This window comes from Alexandromys fortis, unplaced genomic scaffold, assembly GCF_014885135.2.
Source record: "Alexandromys fortis isolate MF-2015 unplaced genomic scaffold, M_Fortis_MF-2015_v1.1 scaffold_38, whole genome shotgun sequence".
Classification (NCBI taxonomy): Eukaryota; Metazoa; Chordata; class Mammalia; order Rodentia; family Cricetidae; genus Alexandromys; species Alexandromys fortis.
This window is the reverse complement of record NW_026067916.1, coordinates 4,239,522-4,261,047: the sequence shown is the minus strand read 5'-3', so window position 1 is coordinate 4,261,047 and position 21,526 is coordinate 4,239,522. Positions and strand designations below refer to the sequence as shown.

Below are 21,526 nucleotides of genomic sequence, written 5' to 3'. Positions count from 1 at the left end.
TGAGTTTGTTTTACCTTGCCTGCCTAAAGCACCTGATTTGTCTAATAAAAAACCAAATGGCCAATAGCTAGGCAGAAAAAGGATGGGCAGGGCTGGCAGAGAGACAGAGTAATTAGGGGGAGAAATCTAGGCTGGAGAAGAAGAGAAAGGAAGAAGAAAGAAGGGAGAAAGAGAGGGACATGCCGGAGACAGAAGACACGCAGCCAACAGCCAGCCATCGGGGACAGCAGGAACGTAAGATATACAGAAAGAATGAAAGGTTAAAAAGTTCCCAAGGCAAACATAAAGAGAAACAGAATAAAACAAGAGCTAAGCAAAGGCTGGGCATTCAAACCTATTAATAAGTCTCTGGGTTGTGATTTGGGAGCTGGTTGGGGGCCCAAAGAAAAAGTCTGGTACAGACTTTAGGTTTATCTGCCAAGAACGGCTTTGGGAATGACGCCAAAGCAGACTTACCTGGGTGCTTTTACTGCCAGGCCCACAGGGAACGCAAGCCTCCTTGCCGTAGACCTGATGGATGGACAGGTAGGTGTCAGCTGAGCACTCCTTGCACTGGCTGGTCTCCTTCTCGATGTAGTGGCCTGGGGGGCAGGGCACGCACGATGAGCCGGACTGCTCAGAACCCAGGGCACAGGCACGGCAGGACGAGGCCACCCCATCGACTGCATTGGTGGCTGTGATGGAATAAATCTTCACCACGTCATTGATGAAACGTCTGTTCTAGAAAGAGAGCGGAGAGAACGACATCTGCCTTGGACTGCAACTGTACAGCAAAGCTGCGTTTATGTTGGCATTACCAAAATAACCAGAACGTTCCAAACTGATATGCCATTACTCCTATTTTGTCCTTCTAAATAGCAAAGCCCTTAAATCTTGACATCAGGAGCCGCTTTGTACAACCACAGAATTCCAGATACGTTGCTGTGATTGACATCACGTATGTCCTAGCTAGCATGGTTACAGAAGAGCTCGCTCATCCATAACTCTCAGTGATGTGGTGGGTGCCGTGAGTCTGCCAGGGTGGGACATCCTGGAAAGTAAGGACCTCTTTTCCTCACTCAACCACTGTGATACCAATGGGCTCATATCGCTCCCTGGAGCCTTCTTTCCCTCTCCAGCCCTTCACCAAAACAATGCATTCTAGTCTCTAACAAAGGGGCGTCAAAAGAGCCTGAATCACTACTGCATGGACGGGCTTTGTGGGAGTCTAGTCTGTTTGGATGCTCACTTTCCTGGACCTGGGGGGAGAGGGGAGGACCTTGGACTTCCCATAGGGTAGAGAACCCTAACTGCTCCTTGGACTGGAGAGGGAGAGGGAGGGGGAGGGGAGGAGAGGAGGAGGTGGAAATTTTCAATAAAAAAATAAAATAAAATAAAAATTTAAAAAAAAAAAGAGCCTAGCCGGGCGATGGTGGCGCACGCCTTTAATCCCAGCACTCGGGAGGCAGAGGCAGGCGGATCTCTGTGAGTTCGAGACCAGCCTGGTCTACAGAGCTAGTCCCAGGACAGGCTCCAAAGCCACAGAGAAACCCTGTCTCGAAAAACCAAAAAAAAAAAAAAAAGAGCCTGAATTCTGCTGCATTTATCCTCTGATGGTACAGGATTATTTAAGGTCTGGTTTTTGTCACCCTAACATACAACATCACACCTGACTGCTTATTGCTTTGCTTCTGGACCAAGATGAAAAGACAGAAAGGAGGAGGTAGAGTTCCACGGCTGTTCATCCTCCTAAGATTGAACACTAAATAACAAAACCGAAAGAACAACTAAAGCCATGGAAAATCTGGAGACTGGATTCCCATTGAAAATAAACAGAAAAGAGAAAACGCACTCACGTGCCACCACAGCAATGAAGAGTCTCTGAGCAAAGACTCACCCTGTTTTCATTTTGATAAACTCATATCTGTGCAGATACACAACAAATAATAGACCCCGGGCTAGGGAGGTGACCCGGTGGCAAAGTGCTTGCTGCACAAGCATGAGCACCCAGTATTCACGTAAAAATGAGGCATGGCACCATAGGTGTCTAACCCCAGTGTTGGGGGGTTGAGGTGGGACAGAGATAGATATTCTGGGCCTTGTTGTCTAGCCAAAATAGCTGCCTCCAGGTTCTGCGAGAGCCCCTGTCTCAAAACAAAACAAAAAAAAAAAATGCTGAGGGCTGGAGAGATGGCTCAGAGGTTAAGAGCATTGCCTCCTCTTGCAAAGGTCCTGAGTTCAATTCCCAGCAACCACATGGTGGCTCACAACCATCTGTAATGAGGTCTGGTGCCCTCTTCTGGCCTGCAGGCATACACACAGACAGAATATTGTATACATAATAAATAAATAAATATTAAAAAAAATAAAAATAAAAATAAATGCTGAGAACAGTTAGATGACTTCCAGTGCTGACTTCTGATCTACATTCAGACAAAACAAACAAAAACAACAACAACAAAACCCCACAGGCAAAGATAGAACACACATTCTCTCTCTCTCTCTCTCTCTCTCTCTCTCTCTCTCTCTCTCCCTCTCTCTCTCTCTCTCTCTCTCTCACACACACACACACACACACATATATATATATATATATATATATATATATCACTGATACACACACATATATATACATATATATATATATATATTACACACTGATACTCCAAAAATAAATGAACGAATGAATAACAGGCCAGCTAGTATTGAAATATGCAATGGAGTGTTCAGAGAGAGGATTAGATCTATACTAGCAATGAAAATCAAAAAAGGGCCATAGCTGTCTCTGTTCTACCATTCTGTATGCAAATACATTCTCTCTAAAAGGAGATATCACCATAATGAAAACCATAAATTCACACTAGTTAATGACACTTAAGCAAATCTTAGCTAGTTGGATGAAGAAGAATAAAGTTATGAACTTTCTTGGTCTCAAAAAGATTTGTTTTTAAAGTTCTAAGTAAAAACAATGTTGAATTTTCTCTTAAGCGTCAACAACCGTGTTTGCTCATAGCTCAGAATAAATCATAGATTTGTTGTCATTCCACCCATTTCATGCATTTTTACTCTCAAAAAAATTAAAAATTGTCATCTTATACCAATTCACCACAAGATGACTGACTCAAAGAAGTGCTTTCTCCAATCTGAAGGCAGCTTTGTATGTATCACAAGTGGGCATCGTCTTTGTGTTTTAAAAGAAATAAAAACTATGGGATCATATTGTTCTGTAATGGGTGTAATGCTATGTGCATCTCACAGAGCACCTTCAAAGTTCTCCATTCTGTGTATAGAACCATGGTATCCTATACATAGGTAACAATGCGCTACACATGGATACATGGTTTCATTCTTTGATGTCCTTTGTCCTTACATAGAGTTCATAATGCCTTGTATGAGGCTCGTGGTGCAAGTTTACCACTCACAGGGCACTTACAAAGGGGATTGTGTCATACTTTTTAAAGGATTTATAGTCTCCTGTATGGAGGTCAGAATGTATTTGCATAGAGGAAGCAGCTCACCTACACACAGCTTGTGATGATCTCAGTGGAGCTCACACTGGCCTATGTAGACTACACGTGAGCTTTCTTAGCTTATAATGCCATGTATGAAACAGATGATGTCTCCATTTACAACCCTTAGCATCCCCAGCAGAGATCGATATGCTCCCAACGGAGATCACACCCAAAAGAGGGCTGAAGAGCCATACAAGGCTGTAACTTACGTCTTGACCTTGGTTAGTTCTCTGGAATGCCCATGTGAATGTAAACGTTGCATTCTTGAAGATGATGTGGGTATACGCTTGCTTTTCTTTGGTTCCTCCCCATGATTCCACCACATTGGTGCTTTTTCTATTTATATCCTAAAACAGCAGAAATATTTACAAATCAAGCACAACTTATTGTACAATTCTTAGTAATTTCTTTAGCTATTTAAAAATATTTTTGAAAGTTCTAAGAAAGACAAGGAAATTGGTTCTTATCCCAACCTAAATAAATAAATTCAAACTTGAAAGAGAACAATAAACCTTGAAATCTGCCTTCAATCACTTACCACCATGAAGTACAGAACACAGTCAGCTGAGCAGAGGGTCTCAAAGACAAACGTTACTCTTCCTAGCTCAGAACCTGTGGCTCCCGTCAGAGATGTTGGTGGTCTACATGACAGAACAAAATTGCAGTATCAATCATGTACGCTGAATGCAGTTAGAAATAAAATTAAATCATGTGTTCTCATTAAACTGAAAATCCAGCTTCTCTGTTAATTAATCTTGTGCTTCTTGAGGAAACACAGATCCTCCCTTTCTCAGTCTGTGAGTCTACACCCTTGCTCTAGGCTGCACTTTCCTGCTTCTAAAGGAAGAAAGAGATTCACACTGGGAAATCTCAACATACGGGACTAAAACAAAGACATAAATTAATGTATAACATGCTAACTTACAAATAGAGTTGAGACAATTAAACAACAAAATACACACTCCTATGACTAAATGACTTAAACTAAGTCACTCCATTAAGGATCAACAAGTCATGGATACTACAGGTTTTGTTGTAATGTTGTTAAAACAATTCTGCTTTATCTAAGGAACATACCTGCCTAATATTTATAGGTTCTTGGTGGCCAGTTATACAGATTTCTAAATAGCATACATCCTTCTCTTACATACTATTGTCTACTTGATAATACAAGCACACTCCATAGAGTCTTCCTACTCCCGTATTCCTATGGAGGAAGTGAAGGTTCCTAAAGAAAGGACCAGCTTCCCTTACTTAAATCCTGGGATGTGCAAGGTTAAGATGAGGTAGTCATTGTCAGAGCCCCCAGCTCCACTCTGGATGTGATCTCCAGCTACCTCCCAACCTGAAAAGGATAAAAGACATGTTAGTAGTAAAAATTTCATTAAGAACAAAAATGTTAAAATAAGGTAACCATAGAGAACCACATTGAAGCACCGGACTGAAATCTCAAGGTCCAAATCAGGAGCAGAAGGAGAGAGAGCACAAGCAAGGAACTTAGGACCGGGAGGGGTGCACCCATACACTGAGACAATGGGGATCGGGAACTCACCAAGGCCAGCTGGCCTGGGTCTGAAAAAGCCTGGATCAAAACTGGTCTCGCTGAACATAGCGGACAAGGAGGACTACTGAGACCTCAAGAACAATGGCAACGGGTTTTTGATTCTACTGGACCTATTGGTTTCGTGGGAGCCTAGGCAGTTTCGTGGATGCTCACCTTACTAGACCTGGATGGAGGTGGGTGGTCCTTGGACTTCCCACAGGGCAGAGAACCCTGATGCTTTTTGGGCTGACGAGGGAGGGGGACTTGATTGGGGGAGGGGAAGGGGAAGGGGAGGCGGCGGTGGGGAAGAGACAGAAATCTTTAATAAATAAATAAATAAATAAATTTTTAAAAAAAGGCAAATAATTATTGATGCTAAAGTTAAAATATTCCAGAAAATCCCATATTTTGAAATATCAATTGTAGACTAGATGCAAAAGTTTAATTCTAGATACTAATGAAGACATTCTGACTGGACCACTCTACATACAAGTTATTCAATGTGAGACAAGGTGACAATTTTCTCAATGAAGGATGACTTTTGAAACGGAAACAGGTGGCCTTTATCCATGCTAACCTACTAAGATGGTCAATTATTGTTGAAAGGACACATCCCCACTCTGCTGACAGCCAAAAGAGAAACAAAACTTTAATTACTGAAAACCTAGGGTCAGAGGTTCTTTTCAGCTTACTGTATTTTTGTTTCACAATTTAACTTTTACTAAATGTCAGTAAGTATGGCATACATGAAATAGTAGATAGATTTTCTACTTCCTCCCTGAGAAGTAGAAAATGTGAGGTATACACATGCTAACAAATGCGAACACTGTGAGGTCTGTGCCCAAGAAGTCACATGAGGCATGTCATCTTCACAGGAACAATAATAAGCCAAGACAACCACTTTAAAGTGAGCAACGGTGGTAAATTCACACACAGCAACAAGCAAGCCTATTGTTTAAGGGCAATACCTTAGCATTGATATAACTCCAAATGTTATCTGCTACTTCAAGAGCTGTAATGTAGGCATTTATTTCAGTACTAGCTTGGCAACTTGACAATTTTCACATACAATAATTTATAGAAAATTAGTATGTTGGTTACACACTAATAAAACATAATAAAAATGATGGGTACTCATCTACCAGAAAAATGTTGACAGTTCTGCTGTCTAAATGTTCCTATGATTGAAAACACAGAAAATCAGTTGTCAGCTTTTAATTCTAAGAGTTGAGTAACCACGAACCCCTGTAGCCCAGTGAGATGAACGTACAGGTGATAGGAGAATGATTTAGGTTTAGACAATGACCCTGTGACCAGATAAGGAAGATCAAGATATCCCATGCAGAACAAGTGAATGTCAACAAAGACTGTGATTATATTTATAAGAATATGTCTTTGACTATGTGAATGCCACAAAAAAAAAAGGACAGAACATGAGAGAAGACCAAGGAAGAGGCAGCAGCAAGTAGATTGCGTGCAGTTACTATGCTTCAAGTAGAAACATATGCCTCACATATTTCAATATTGCCCAGTGAAGAGTCCACCAATTTTGCTCATTTTTTTCTCTGTCCTGACCAAGAAATACAGATTTTTTTCTCTTACAGGTATCTTTGTTTTTGTATAGTCATACATTTCTCCATTACAAATCATTCTACATTTAATTTTATCTAAGTATATCCTCGTTGTTGAAAATTTCTTTTATCCTGCTTTTCATTTTTATAGAAAACATAAAAACTACATCATTGCATACAACTTCCTTCTTCATATCACATTGTATTATTGGTATAAATCTCATTGGTATAATAGAAATAGCATTACTGAGTCAGAAAAAAAATAAAAATTAAAAATTCTGGAAACATATTTTAAAATTTCTTTCAATGTATTGTTTCCGTATAATGATGACACACATAATATTTTATTCAATTGAGCTACCTTATGTTGGTAAACATTCTATTGCTGGAAAGTTAAGATTATTTCCATTTGCGTTTTTATACATGCTACACAATGAAGCCATTCATGAACTACCAACTTGTCTACAACTTTTAATTTCTCACAGTCAAAAACACAATATGCAAAAATTTGTTCTTCATTCCTATTATGCAACTTGGTCAAATTCGGACTTCAGGAATATAAAAACACTCAAAGCACACATCCAACTCAGTTCTGAATACACCTGCTTTATCTCTCCCAGCAGAAGAATGACTCCCTCCTCAGCAAGCTGCCCCATGCATTCCATTTGACCCTTTGAGTGTTGTTGTGTTGTTGTGTTGTTCATTATAAAAATGACACAGAGACTCCAGGTCACAAAGATACACAGATTTGTACTTTATTTTCTTTACTGTTATAAGGCAATTTTAAAATTCAGTTTGTGAGTCAATTGGTAGTGTTGTGAGACTTGGAGTCTTCTACAGAAGCCACTGATAATCTAATCTGTTCTAGTGTGTGAGTACACACATGTACTAGCCTTCTGTGGATTCATTCCATACTCTTGTTTTCCCAGTATTGTTTACCTAATTGATCTTAAATTCATGACTCAAATTCAATCAAAGGACACTTATTAGGAATATCAACTCTGATAGAGAGATAACTATTTTAATGTTTCTTCTCTCAGGGGATAAATTCTGAAAGGTGGTATTATTGATCAACAAAGAACACTTTGTATTTAATGTATGTCGGATCTTGAACTTTCACTATTGTGTTGGCTCAAAATTATTTAAGCCTCTATTTTTTCTGTTGATCTCTATACTCCTATGGACATTTCATTTCCTCTGTTCCAAGTCTGTTCAGGGGAGCTGTTGATTCAAAGCATGCAATTTTCAAACTGTGTGTGTAAACTCGGGAATAATGATCAAATATAATACGAAGAAAGTAAACTGATAAAATGATGTTGAGGTGACAAAGGATGGCCTCCATCCTTAAGTCTTAGTGCTCAGAATGCCTGCTGCTAGCGTCATATTTTAAAAGGAATACAACCAAGTACCGATGAAAGAACTCTGCCGCATAATCACGTTTTCGGTAAGCAGTATTTAACTGCATCTTATGAACACAGTCATGGGCTTCATAGGAAATGGAAATTTAAAATCTTTAACCCTTTACCATGGCACAGCACTGAGTAAGAGTAGAAGGTTACTTTACTCTGTAACCTTCTACTGCTATAGAATATTCCTCACACTGGGTGAATCTATGGCACTATGATTGATTTAATAAAGGGTTTGACTGGCCAATAGCTGAAATGAATACAATTAGGCAGGAGAGTCAGACTAGGAGAATGCTGGGAGGAAGATGGGCAGAGAGAAGTGTCATGAGCCAGACATGAAGAAAGCAGGAGAAATTTGCCCCATGCTAATAAAGGTACCACCACCTGGCAGAGCATAAATAAGGAAAATGGGCTAATTTACGTTGCAAGAGCTAGGTAGTAATAAACATGAGCTATCAGCCAAGCATTTATAAATAACATAAGCCTCAGTGCATTTATTTAGGAGCTGCTAGTGGGACAGGAAAACTCTGGTTATAAATGGCGCCCAAACTTTCAGCAAGAATTTCCACATAAAACATGAGAAAGCTTTTCAAAAAGATTCTAAATACACAGACACAGAGACAAACATAGCTTTCTAGTCTCACAGTCTAATATCAGCCACAGTGCAGAGACGTGTCTCCTGACAGCAGCCTGTGAGATGGAGCCAGCTGCCAGCTGCCATGTACTAAGCCACATGGTAGGTTCTCTCAGTCTGTCACAGGGGTCATGGTTCAGAGATGCTTCTCCAAGCCAATGCCTGTGGGCTTAAGCTCCCAGCACAAGATCCACCAGCATGCTGCACGGTGGAGGAGTTTTGCTCAAGCAGACAGTAAAGGATAACAGGTACACAGTAAAGACAGATTCAGACAGAACACAAAACTCTAAACAGGTTACAGTGTGTTTAAAAATGTACAAAGGTTTGGGAGAGAGAAGAAAAAGAGTATATACAGTCTTAGATTTAAAAAATAGTTTGAAAATAATAAAATAATGTCCTTAAAAAGGGAGTAAAGTGATATAAAAGAAAAAAAGCCATATAAAGATGGAAAATACACAGAGAGTCTGGATACTGTATCTTATTGTGTTGTCTTTAAATTTTTTTATGCTGAAGAAGGAGTAATAGCTGCTAGGACACACTGAATTATTAAACCAACCTACATATTTCAAAAATGTCTTAACTTCAAAATAAGTGAAGAAATATCTTACTTTGGGAAGAGGTTATGAAAATGAAAGGTTGTGGATTCATTCAAGGTAAAAAAAAATCAGGTTTGATCAAGAAAGACACCCTGAAATCCTGACTACAGACATAAATAAATAGACCTAAAAGAACTACAAGACATATGATGTATATTTTACACGGCTCAGTCACATAAAAAAATCATCTATGCTGATTTATATCAAATGCAAGTCTATATTTGTATTAATATAGACATGTATGTTACCTTTAGAAGTATATGTATTTTCAGAACAAGGGGACCAGACACCAATAAAAATGGATGACCCAGGTGATTCCCCCATCCAGAAAAAAGCTGCTAACTGAGATGATCTAGCCTCACAGAATACTACAGCCAAGACCTAACAATCATCCTGATTTTCTCAAGGTTTCCCAAAGATGCCAGAACCCTCACACAACAGGAAGCAATCTGGAGGAAACAACACATACATACCCAAAATACTGGTTATTAATGTTTATTATTATTTAAGGGGGTTGTTTACAAGTTATTATTGATAATGGTCAAAAACACTAAATAAAACATTATCTCTCAGGGAGTTCATTCTGAAAAAAAAAGGGAAGAATATAGAAATGATAGGATAAAAGGGTAGATGATTGAATCTACTGGTAGATTATTTAATCCACTAGTATTAAATACTGCACATTGGTATGGATTTAGTAAATTGATACAAATTTAAAATTAATTTTGCTATACACTGTGTATATTTCTACTCTTGTTTAGGGTATTGCTTTTATGCAGCTCATTTAAAAATGCAATGTGTAAGAAATAAAGATTAATAGTCATATATAAGAATCAAACTTATAGTCATGTTAGATGTGTTTTAAAAACCATACACAGGTATATTTAGGTAGATAGTATTCAAATACTTCAAAGACCTAGAGATATGGCATTTAATATGTTTAATAACCTAAGGCTTTTCATGACAGTTTTTTATTGATATTTATTGAGCTCTATATTTTTCTCTGCTCCTCTCCCTGCCTCTCCCCTCCCCACTTCAACCTTCTCCAAAGGTCCCCATGCTCCCAATTTACTTAGGAGATCTTGTCTTTGTCTACCTCCAATGTAGATTAGATCTATATAAGTCTCTTTTAGTGTCCTCATTGTTGTCTAAGTTCTCTAGGATTGTGGTTTGTGGGCTGGTTTTCTTTGCTTTAACAGAAATTTGCTTTATTTATGGCAAAAGCTAGTCATTGGGCAAAGCAACTGTCCTTGCCTCAATTGCTGGCAGCATACTGTCCAAACTGGACCAGTAGGACACAAAACAAAGCAACTGCTAAACTTTGTCAGGACAAGATAGTACAGTCCTTCAAAACTCCCTGCTCAGAAATGTCTGTCAGACATACTATGTCTGTAGGTCATAGCCAGATCCCACAACATCAAAGAAGAACCTAGGATGACTGTTCAGGAGGCCTGATGCCCCTGTCATTGGGTAACAATTCACCTTCTGGGATCTTTGGTGGAGTTGAAGATTAGATAGCTATAATTACAGTTTTCCTTAGTTATGATAAAAAGGTAAATTAGATGAAAACTTTGGACTCACCAAGATAAGATAGATACTAGAGTTTTTTCTCTAATTTTGTCAAATACAAGTAGACTGGATAGTTTAGCTGTAATTCTTACTTGATAACTGTTTTTGTCATATATGATTTTACTATGTTAAAGTTAAAACCTTCCTTCTTATTTAGACAAGAAGGGCAATGTTGTGAAATATTCTCTTATACTATGTGAATATATTTCACTGTGTTGGTTTAATAAAGAAGCTGACTGACCAATAGCTGAACAGAATAAGGTTAGGCAGGAGAGCCAGACTAAGAGAATGGTGGGAGGAAGAAGAGCAGAAAGAGGAGTCAGCAACCAGAGGCAAAGGGAGCTGGAGATGAATGTGCCATACTAATAAAGGTACCACCACAAGGCGGAGTGTAAATAGGAAAATGGGTTAATTTAAGTTGTAAGAGCTAATTAGTAATAGCCAGAGCTATCGGCCCAACATTTGTAAATAATATAAGCCTCAGTGCATTTATTTTGGACTCGGCAGTACCGATGAAAACTCTGCCTACATGCTACTTCTTAAAGTGGTAAAAGATGTAGATGCTGTGTTTGGGACTTTAAATATGAGCTTCAATATCGACTTCAAAAGTGACTGTATAAAATGCAACAAGAATACAACAGTTGTCCACGGTCCCACCTCCCATGCACACATCTATCCTCAGAGATAAGCTCTGAGACCCCCACAGTGGACACACCAAGCCCTACTATTTAATACATTTTCTATCTTAGCACTTGCAACATGCTGCTGTTTATCTTTTGCCATTTAAAGTGTGGGAGCAACGTTGGCATGGATATTTTTTTTCTTCTTCACAGTTTAATGGCTAATAGCTTTTTTTTTTTTTACTGTGGCTCATTAGCAACTTCATCAAACAATTTATGCTCGTTCTTAAGTTGAGAACTTTTGCATTTTCGGCTGAAAGGGTGGGTGGGGTGGAGGGAGGGAGGGAGAAAGGGCTCAGGGAGTGAGTGAGTGAGGGTGACCTTGATGGGTTCTGTTTGGCATGTTACTTGTGGTTTGAGATTATTATTAGAAGCTATTTGAATACAGATATTGTGAAGCATGAGCTGTGTCTACACACCAAGATGCTACTAACTCACTAATGGTCAGGAAGCAGAGGTAACCACCAAACAAAGCGATAATTCACATCCTGGACTGGAAAGAAAAAAAAATGAAGGTGGTTTCAATAAGTACATAGAACAGCTTGCCATTTGAGATTTGGGGGTTGGAATTTTCTACTTGACATTTACATACTGTTATTGACTATACAAAGCTGAAACTAAAGAAAGTGACACCATGGAAAGGGGAAAAAAAACTGTAGGTTTTATTACTGTAGGAAATCCATCTGCCTGATTGCTTGATTTTTATGTAAGAGCTGGGGTGGACACACAGCCAAACAACATGAGTCTGGCGTGTTTAAAAAGCGACGTGTAAAAACAAGTGGGGTTTTGCCGCCACGCCAGCTAAGGGAGAGTCCAAACTCACCGTTCATTCCATCACACTTGGAATTCCCAACGTTGAAGCAGGAAGTTTTCATGTTGGCAGGGAGGACATTCCACCATTTGTACTCAAACCCAAGCGCTGGCTCTGTTCCTGCTGGACATGGCTTGCACTCTGCAGAAGACGGGAGTAAACAATCACAGTAGGCTGCCTCTGGACACACTTCCCTGTGCCAAGGCGCCTCTAACCCATGATGAGCAGAGAAATGAGAGGGGAAGATGCAACTCCACCAGTTCCCTTAGTAACATCTTCAAACGTGATCTGTAAAATGGCTCTAGATAGAGTGCCAATGCATGTGTGCACATTTGGTCTTTATGTATAGTCTGTCATTTTATGTTTACACACACACACACACACACACGGACAAATGAATGATTGTCAACAGTCAACAAGATAGGGTCATTACTCAAATTAAATATAATATTTTTTAAAGGAAACAATCTCACATGCACAAAATGCCAGCAAGAGAGTTCTCATCAGCTGGTAAATAAATCACGGTCTCAGAGTCCCTTTATCAACATTTCCCAACTCTTTGTCCTTCCAATGAAATAAGAAATGTGTCTTCTAAAGACTTCCCCAGAAAATCAATTGAAAAAAAGATCCCAAGTCCATTAATATTATCTTTCTAAAAGTGCAGTTCGTGATAGGCACCTTACCCTTTGTTCCATCTGAAAATGTCCCAGAAGGGCAGGGATGGCAAGAAGAAGAGCCATTGTTATAGAATCCTGGGTTGCAAGGAGGACAATCCTTCTTCTCCCCAGAAGGGGGCAGTCTGATAGCATCCATGAGATCCTCCCTGCAGATTTTCGGCTCGATCCACTTATACATTATCTGAGTCTGAAAATAAAAAAGATTTTAAAATTAAAACAGAAAGCAAATAATACAATGTACTCACAATAAAGATGTCAGATAGACAAGCCAAAAAAATCACAAACAGTGAGAGAAGGTGGGGTTGAGAGAATCTAAATGGTGAGAGAATGAGAGAAAAAGAGAAAACTCACTAACACAAGAAGGAGAAAGTAAAAATTTGGTAGAAAAATAATCATTACTTCTCTGTGTGTATGTGTTTGTGTGTGTGTGTCTGTGCATACATGTTCATTATCATGAATACCTCTTTAAAATGTAAACAACTAAACGGTTACTCCTGAGTGCATACAAACAAGTAACATTATACATACTGGGCACATCACATGGAGAAATACATATGTATATATACACACATGTATGCATGTAACAACACATAATGAAAAAAGGAGGCCACGAATATGAAAGAGACCAAGAAGGGGTTTGGTGGAGGATTAGGAGAGAAGAAAGGGAAGAGTCAAATCATGTGATGATTTTATGATTTCAAGAATAACAGACGAACTGTTAGCAACCGCTGCCCTTGTGTGCGTTTGCTTCGTTGTGTAGCCTACAGCTTCATTACAATGGCATTTCAGTACAATGTATTTTCGGTTGTGAGCCTAACCTTTAAGGGCTAAGCCACCTCTCCAGGCCTTCTGGCTCATTTGTGACCTTTTCTGCTCCCTTCTTTCCTCCAGACACAGCCTTCACTACCATACTTTGCACATAGTAATCATCAAAGAAAAATGCCATTTTTCAAAAAGAATAGACCAAACCTTATGTGCAATCATAATGTTCGTAAATATCAATAGTTCCTGGGTCTTTTTCAGTAACAGGAGCTATAGTCAAACTCTTCTCTCCAGAAATTGGTAGGCCTTTTCCGTGTGCTCTGAGCTTCAGGACAAACGCACCCTCTGTGGTCCATGAGCACCATCAGTTTAACCCCTGTGTTATCTTCCTCCACACAAAACAATACAAAACTAGCTGTAACGGCCATGCCCAAAACACTGTCCACAATTAGTTATTCTCATGTTGAGACTGGAATACCAAATGGGTTAGCTATTCTAAAGCAAAATTGGAATGTGAACATTGAGGGAGAGAAGGTGGTATTCTATCATAAATAGTAAATCAATATCAGTAATCAATAGAAGTTTTTAGAAGAGACAATAACTGTTCCTTTCATCCAATAAACTTTTGAAAATATTGTCCATTAAAACACCTTCTGTAGTAGGAAATCTATTGAAACCAGAGAAGAGAAACCACAGGCAGTACTCCACCACTGCCTCTAGTCAGGAGGAGCCGTGCATTCTGAGTCTTCAAGCCACTCAAGTTGTCCTCTCAATATGCATTATCTTGTACGAAGAAGGATGCAAAGAAAAATGCTTTACATATAGATGTCTCAACAGAATGATAAATAGCATTATTCTCTTCTTATGGTTCCTTTTTCCACATTCATTTTACGGCTCATGTCATGATATTCTTTAATGCGCTACTTTATCCCTCTGCCTCTGTTACACCTGTAAAACAGTGGCTGCTACAGCTAAGTCTTCCTAAGTAGCTAAAAAGATTCAAATTAGATACTATATCCATAAAAGGCTCTCAACGCCTTTCAAACAAAGGTAGCATAAAACTCAGATAATCTAGATAAATAATGACTCATTATAGCAGAGACGCTGACTTCAAGTTTCCAGTTTAACAAATATAAAAAGAAAATTTAAAATCCTAGTAAGTTATTAATTTCCCGACTCTTTAATAAAAATGCATGACTGCTACATTTAGGGGAAATTTTGGTTCCTACACAGGAACAGAGAAGAAGTGCAACATTGCAGAATCTTCCCAACCTCTTCAGGACAAGCTATGCCCAAACTTATGAACAAGGAAACACTCCAGGTTAGAGAGGAGTGTGTATGTACACAATGTGTGTGTGTGTGTGTGTGTGTGTGTGTGTGTGTGTGTGTGTGTGTGTTTCAGGCCAGACAACAACCTTGGGCATCATTTTTCTGGGTCTATCTATCTTGTCTTATAAGCACAGGTCACTTCTCATATGGGTGTTGGGGACTGGATGCTCATTGTGTGGTTTTCAAGGCAAGCACTTCACTAAGTCCCTGATTTGAGTTATTACACAGCTTACCCAAGAGATGCGCACAGCCTCTTTGAAGAAGGGTGAGTCTGATGAGAACAGAAACAATAATATTTGCAAGTAGATGTGGGAAGCTAAATAACCAGCTGCCTCCAAAGTAACCAAAGAAGATTTTTAGAAGTTAAAAAAAAAAATACACTTTATCCTTAAATATTTTAAGGAGAAATCGTCACAAATTCTCCATGATACGTTTTCATTACAAACCTTCAACAAACTGCTTCTCTGTCTCTCTAAGAGAGACATATGCTTCCAAGTGCAGCTGGTGGGAAGGGAAGCTAATTAATATTAATGATATTTGGAGCCAGATGGCTCATCGTGCAGGTGAGACACCAACAATCAACTCACTCTTCAGACGGAAACAGAAAGTGTTTTTATGAAACCAAAACCCTTTCAAGCAGATAAGTTTGACTAGAAAGAATCACAATGTCCTTGTAGATCTAAGCCTTAAAAGGGGATCTCTGGGACTTGAAGGTCAGCCTGAACTATACAGAGTTCTAGGCCAGCAAAAGCTATATGGTGAGATTATGTCAAAAAAAAAATGACGAAGAAAAGAGAAAAGAAAAAGAAAAGAAAAAATACACTGAATTTATAAAACATGGATACATTATTTTCTTATATATTAGAGCATGCTCATGGATTCCCTGATGTATATGAAAAACACAGTTCACGTATATGTATACATATAGCATGCTTGCAAGTTTGTGCTGTGTGTATGTGTCCTAAACAATACTTAAATTTGCATGGCTTTAATTAAATTAAGCCAGGTCAACCAGGTATTGTCATACTGGTCACTGGCATTATACTTGTCAATATATTAGAGCACTCAGTAATGTAATAAATATGATTTTAACATATTTTCATGTTGTTCAGATAAACTGAATCATTAATAAATCTCATTTGTCTACACTGCAGTAATACTGACTTAGTCATCATTACATGGAATAAAATTAATTTAATTTTATTAGTAAGTAAGGCAAGTTAAACTAAGGAACACTTACTTTAAAGGTATTATACCCAACACTTTTCATTCCATTTTAGGGGCCTCTATATATATTTTCTAAATAGAAATAGCCTCACGTGGCATTATTGTAGGGCCATGGCCAACCAGTTAATGTTATTAGTGTCATTGTTATTAAAAATAATGGTTATATTTCTTATTAAAAAATTCCACCAATCATGTTAAATTAGTATCATTTACTCTAAATCATTCAAAGCAATATTTCTTTAAAGTATTTAAAGGCATAAAGAAAGCTTCACATTCACATAAAAACGAAAAGTACGAATCAGCATCGACAGATGTAAAATTAGGAAGGAAAGCAATATCTTGTGATATTCCCAAAACTAAATGTCCTCCTGCAGGCTGCAAACAAATCTGAAGGACACGTCACATGAGCTACTTCACCCTCAGCTTCTCACTGACACTGGCTGGTACGGGCTGGTCTTTAATTCAAAGAATTATGGGTCAACCGTAAAGCTCATCTGGGCATTTTTCTCCAGCTCAGCGTTGTGTGTATGGTAGTTGCTTTGTGGTTTGTAAACGCGATTACACAGTAGCCTGACATGACTGAGTTAGCATGTGACTGCCTAGCTCCTCTGAAAAATATTCTGAGTTCCCTCCAGGGCAATAAAGGCTACCCAGCATTTTTATCCTGTGAGTGGTAGCAAATGTTTCAAGCTGTGTTCTTCTTGGTCTTTTGACCTCTGAGAATATAGTTGTTTAAGAAAGACAGCAATAATGTGTAGAGCACCTATCCCATGCCAGGCCCTGGGCTGGAAACCTTAGAGGATCTTATTTCTTCCCATAGAAAGAAGCGTTATGAAGTAGGTAGCAATATCAAAGCTGCTTTAAAGACTGAAAAAAAAATGAAGGCTTAGAAACATCAAATTGTCCAGAGAACAAACAAGTTGGGAGATCAAAACAGAGGCAGGTTGCGACACCTAGTATCTTAGATTTCTTCTGTACAGTCTGCACACACAGGTAACAATCAGAGCGCTCTCACACTGGGAAGCAGGTTAGATAAACACGGGATGAGTTAAACCCTGCTGATACCTTTCCTTCTTCATCACATGGTGTATGGATCTGGAAATAGTCCTTGGTAGTGCAGGGTGGGCGATCCACACACTCACTGGCTCCTTCTTCTGCAACATACACACAGAACACACTTTAGAAAAGGACCAATTCCTTTGTGACCTTAAGAAAAATTGAACGTCAAAACTCAAAAGCAAGCGAACATGTAAAAAAATCACTGTACTAGAGTAGTTTAGGTAGAACTAGCCAAGCCTTAAGCAAATAAAGGTTTTTTTTTTTTTTTATTGGTTGGTTAGTTTGGTTTGATTTTAAGAGACAGGGTTTCTCTGTAGAGCCCTGGCTGTCCTGGAACTCACTCTGTAGAATAGGTTGGCCTCAAACTCAGAGATTTGCCTGCCTCTGCCTCCCAAAAGAGTACACCATTATTGCTTGGCCAAATGTTCGTATTTTTATTTTGCCTGGAGGGAGAATAAATGTTTCTATGATACAAGTACATCATGGTTGCTATTTCCAGAAGATATTAGATATCTCCTATATTATCATTGAATACTGGACATCTGGAACAAATTAAAAATTTCTAAGTGCATGTCAAACGTCCCTATGGTAACAAACCACATGAAAGTAAACAGTTGGCTAGACTCATGCAAACACATTTGAACCATTTATCTATGGAGTGTGACATAAAGGAAAACCATAGACAAATGGAGAAAGTCAGGCAGAGAAGGGTACTAGAAAGTCATAGGGTCCCCATCCAACATGAATTCATTCCATTGCATTGGCATGTGGTCCACCATGGCTATAACACTTCTGCCCTATGAAGTACACTTGACCAACATTAGCACTGAAAGAGAAGAATAAAAATTGCCAATTAGTCTTACCTGAAAATTGAGAGTCCTCCTTACACTTTATGCACTCTTTAGCGCCCTTCTCTGAATAGGTGTTTCTGGGGCACAGCTGGCAGTTAAAGGAGCCTGGCTTGTTGCTGAAAGTGCCCGGCTTGCACGGGAAGCACTCTGAAGTGTATGCCACCCCTGCATGGGAAGAAAAAGCAGTGCTTGGGAGAGAGAAGCCAGGACAAGGAGCACATTAGCACCCACTTACTGCTTCTGCACAGAAGAGAGAGATGTTAATAGCAATATGAGCCTAAATCCTTTGCTTACGGGAACAAAGGAAGATACAGTGTAGAAGCAAGCAGGAAAGACCCTAGAAACGGAAATCTATTGGTTTGTGCTTCCAGCTTTGTCCAGCAGATGTCCCAATGATTAACGAGGCGACATCCCAAGAGCAGGCACACAGGATGCAGCAAAACACACCCAACTTTAATGAAGAAGAATTGCTGCTTTATTGCTAAATGCAAGCTACTTGAGCTTGAGCCATGACAGCATTTATCGGTGGCTCAGCTGGTCTAGAAATGACCCATCTGGCTCAGAAGGCACAAGGGGTGTAGGAAACAGCCAGACTACTATTGGTTTTATGGATGTACAATGATCAGATTATCTGGCATAATTTACATGTCTCTAATGAGTACTGGGATCCTGTAAACAAATACACCTTAATTTTATTAAAAAAAAAACACTGAAGATTGTCATTGTGTTTGCTGCTTTACATTGATTAAATAATCCAGTTTGAGGGTAGATGGGAAAAAGAAAAAACTGATTAATCAATTTGGTGAACATAAAACACTAAGGTTTTTAGACTTGCATAAGGTCTGACATTAATTTGTGTCTTTATTATAATATAAACCCTTGAGTCAATTAAACCAACATTCTAATAAATATTTTAACAATAAAATTGGATGAGTGACTACTAAGGCTCGCAGCTATAAAATACCTTCGATGGTGATGTTTTTCACTAGCACGGGCTTGACTGCCTTAGAGCCCATAAGGATGCCCGTCGTCCGCCAGTACAGAATGTTCGTGCCTGATTTCAGCATCACCTACAGGAAGAAGCACAAGACACTCAGGTCAGCATTTCGAACCACAGCCAAAAATTACTCCCTTATACCTTTTTTTTCAATTCTTTATATAATCAACATTAAAATAGAATTAAAAACTTATACTCTTAGTTCCAGCCTAAGCTACAATGAAGTTGATTCAAAATTAAGAATAGAACAGTCTGACAATCCACACATATATTAAGGAAGAAACTAAGTCTAAAAAGATAAACTTGTTCTTAAATTTCAAGGTTGGGGCTTAGACACAGAAGGGTTCTGTCACCCAGGGTGAATAAATCTGAGCCCAAGCATATACTTTGACGGTAATGTTACTCTTCAGGTGGATCTCTGAGCTGTAAGAAGAAAAAAGGCAGCATAGTGTTTGTCTCTGCTCTGGCCTGGATATGGTGTGCATACTCCCTAGCGTTCCATATGTAGTCTGGTCCCCGAGTGTGGCAGTAGTGAACTTCTGTGAGCTTAGACTGATGAGATGTAGTTACGTCACTGGGAACATTGCCTCATGAAGAGGCTAGTGCTGGTCTCATGCCCTTAGTTCCCACAGGAATGATCCTAACAAAAGGGTGAGTCTGGGGCTCCCTGGGACTGGGTAGAGTCTCTGCCTGGCTGACATTTCGGGCTTTACCATGGAGCACCCTTGAAGACATTCCTGCCATCTGATGCTTCTTCCCCAGGGCTGAGAAGATGTGGGTACTCTCACCTTAAACCTCCACAGCAGAATTAAAGAAGTCTTTGAGATTTAGAAAATATACAACCTTGCATATTTTGTTCGGTGACAAAAAATGGGTTACGTAGCTTCATAGCTTTTGAAACTATTCAACGAGTCACAGCGTGACAGGAACAAGAGAAAACGTGCTGTTCTACAGGTCACCTGATCTAACTCTAACCTGAGAAACTTAATGGCAATCACATTTGCTTCCTTTGCTACTGGGACATTTTCTACACCTAAATCAGACTAATTTTCTAATCAATTTCTTGCTGATGCAAGTAATTGATCCAAAGCTAGGAGGCCATTGCTTTTCCATTTGATACCTTTATTCTTCTATGTACTCTGGCTGATGACAGTCAAGCTATAACATGAAATCTGCTATACTACACACCCTGGAAGAAGTCCCGCTGATGCAGGGTGGCTGCTTGTTGGTTCCCAGCCACCTGGCTAGCTTAGACCCCAAATAATCACACAGAAACTGTGTTAATTAAATCACTGCTTGACCCATTAGCTCTAGCTTCTTATTGGCTAACTCTTACATATTAATTTTACCTATCTCTATGAATCTGTGTATCACCACATGGCAGTGGCCTACCAGCAAAGTTTTGGCATGTCTGACTCTGGCAGTGGCTCCATGGCTTCTCCCTGATGCCACCTTTCTTTCTCACGGCATTCACTTTAGTTTTCCCCACCTAGATCTGTTCTTTCGACCTATCACAGGCCAAGACAGTGTCTTATTCATTAACCAATAAAAGCAACACATAGGCAGAAGGACCTCCCACACCATCCTGCCAACTGGGTATTGAGCTGAACTGACCTTAAGTGTTACTAATATTACTTTCTTTTTCTTCTTTTTTTTTAAAGATTTATTTATTTACTGTGCATACAGTGTTCTGCCTGCAGGCCAGAAGAGGGCACCACATCTCATTATGTGCTCTGAGCCATCTCTCAAGCCCCCTAGTATTACTACCAAGCACAGAGATGAAAAAAAAATCTTCCTGAAAGTCTACATTGTGTGGACCCAAGGATGTGACTTTTCTATAACCACATAGATTAGGGTGAGAGTTATCAAAACAAAACTCAAGCTTCACTCTGGAGACTCCATCTAGGTCCTTCCTGTCATCCTCTCGTCTGATACAGCAAGACTGCTCTCATTTCTAAAATTAAAAGAAAGAACAATCACAGAGACATTAACCAAACCAACTATGAGAAATACAGCTCTAATACAGAGCCAGGTTTTAAAACTACACCTCACTCCAAAAGGACAATGTCACAAGTGTCACAAACAAGACATGTAATAAAACATGTCACCTGAACATCTAAGATTCAAGCATTTAAAGAGATGTGTGGGACAAAAGTAAACTTCATTCTATGGCGTGAGCAGAAAGGGTAGAATTTGAACCAATATATAGCAAATATATAGAAAGTAGGTTGGCATTCCAAAGGTGGGTAACTTTTGTGACAATAATGTCTATGCAACAATAGAGACCACAGAGCCCTAAAAAGCAATCCCGATAACTCCCTTC

At 39.2% G+C, this 21,526-nt stretch overlaps 1 protein-coding gene across 1 annotated transcript in view; it reads right to left on the bottom strand.

Annotated features, from left to right (window-relative positions):
- Nucleotides 1–21,526, bottom strand: part of Elapor2 (endosome-lysosome associated apoptosis and autophagy regulator family member 2) — a 157,958-nt gene that overhangs the window by 28,991 nt on the left and 107,441 nt on the right. The window contains exons 6-14 of the mRNA XM_050139874.1: nucleotides 19,171–19,276; nucleotides 18,219–18,371; nucleotides 17,362–17,450; nucleotides 12,985–13,165; nucleotides 12,314–12,442; nucleotides 4,746–4,836; nucleotides 4,030–4,132; nucleotides 3,701–3,838; nucleotides 457–720 (exon numbers count right to left, since the gene is read on the bottom strand). Of these exons, the coding sequence (XP_049995831.1) occupies nucleotides 457–720; nucleotides 3,701–3,838; nucleotides 4,030–4,132; nucleotides 4,746–4,836; nucleotides 12,314–12,442; nucleotides 12,985–13,165; nucleotides 17,362–17,450; nucleotides 18,219–18,371; nucleotides 19,171–19,276 (1,254 nt within the window). The remainder of the gene's footprint in view (nucleotides 1–456; nucleotides 721–3,700; nucleotides 3,839–4,029; nucleotides 4,133–4,745; nucleotides 4,837–12,313; nucleotides 12,443–12,984; nucleotides 13,166–17,361; nucleotides 17,451–18,218; nucleotides 18,372–19,170; nucleotides 19,277–21,526) is intronic.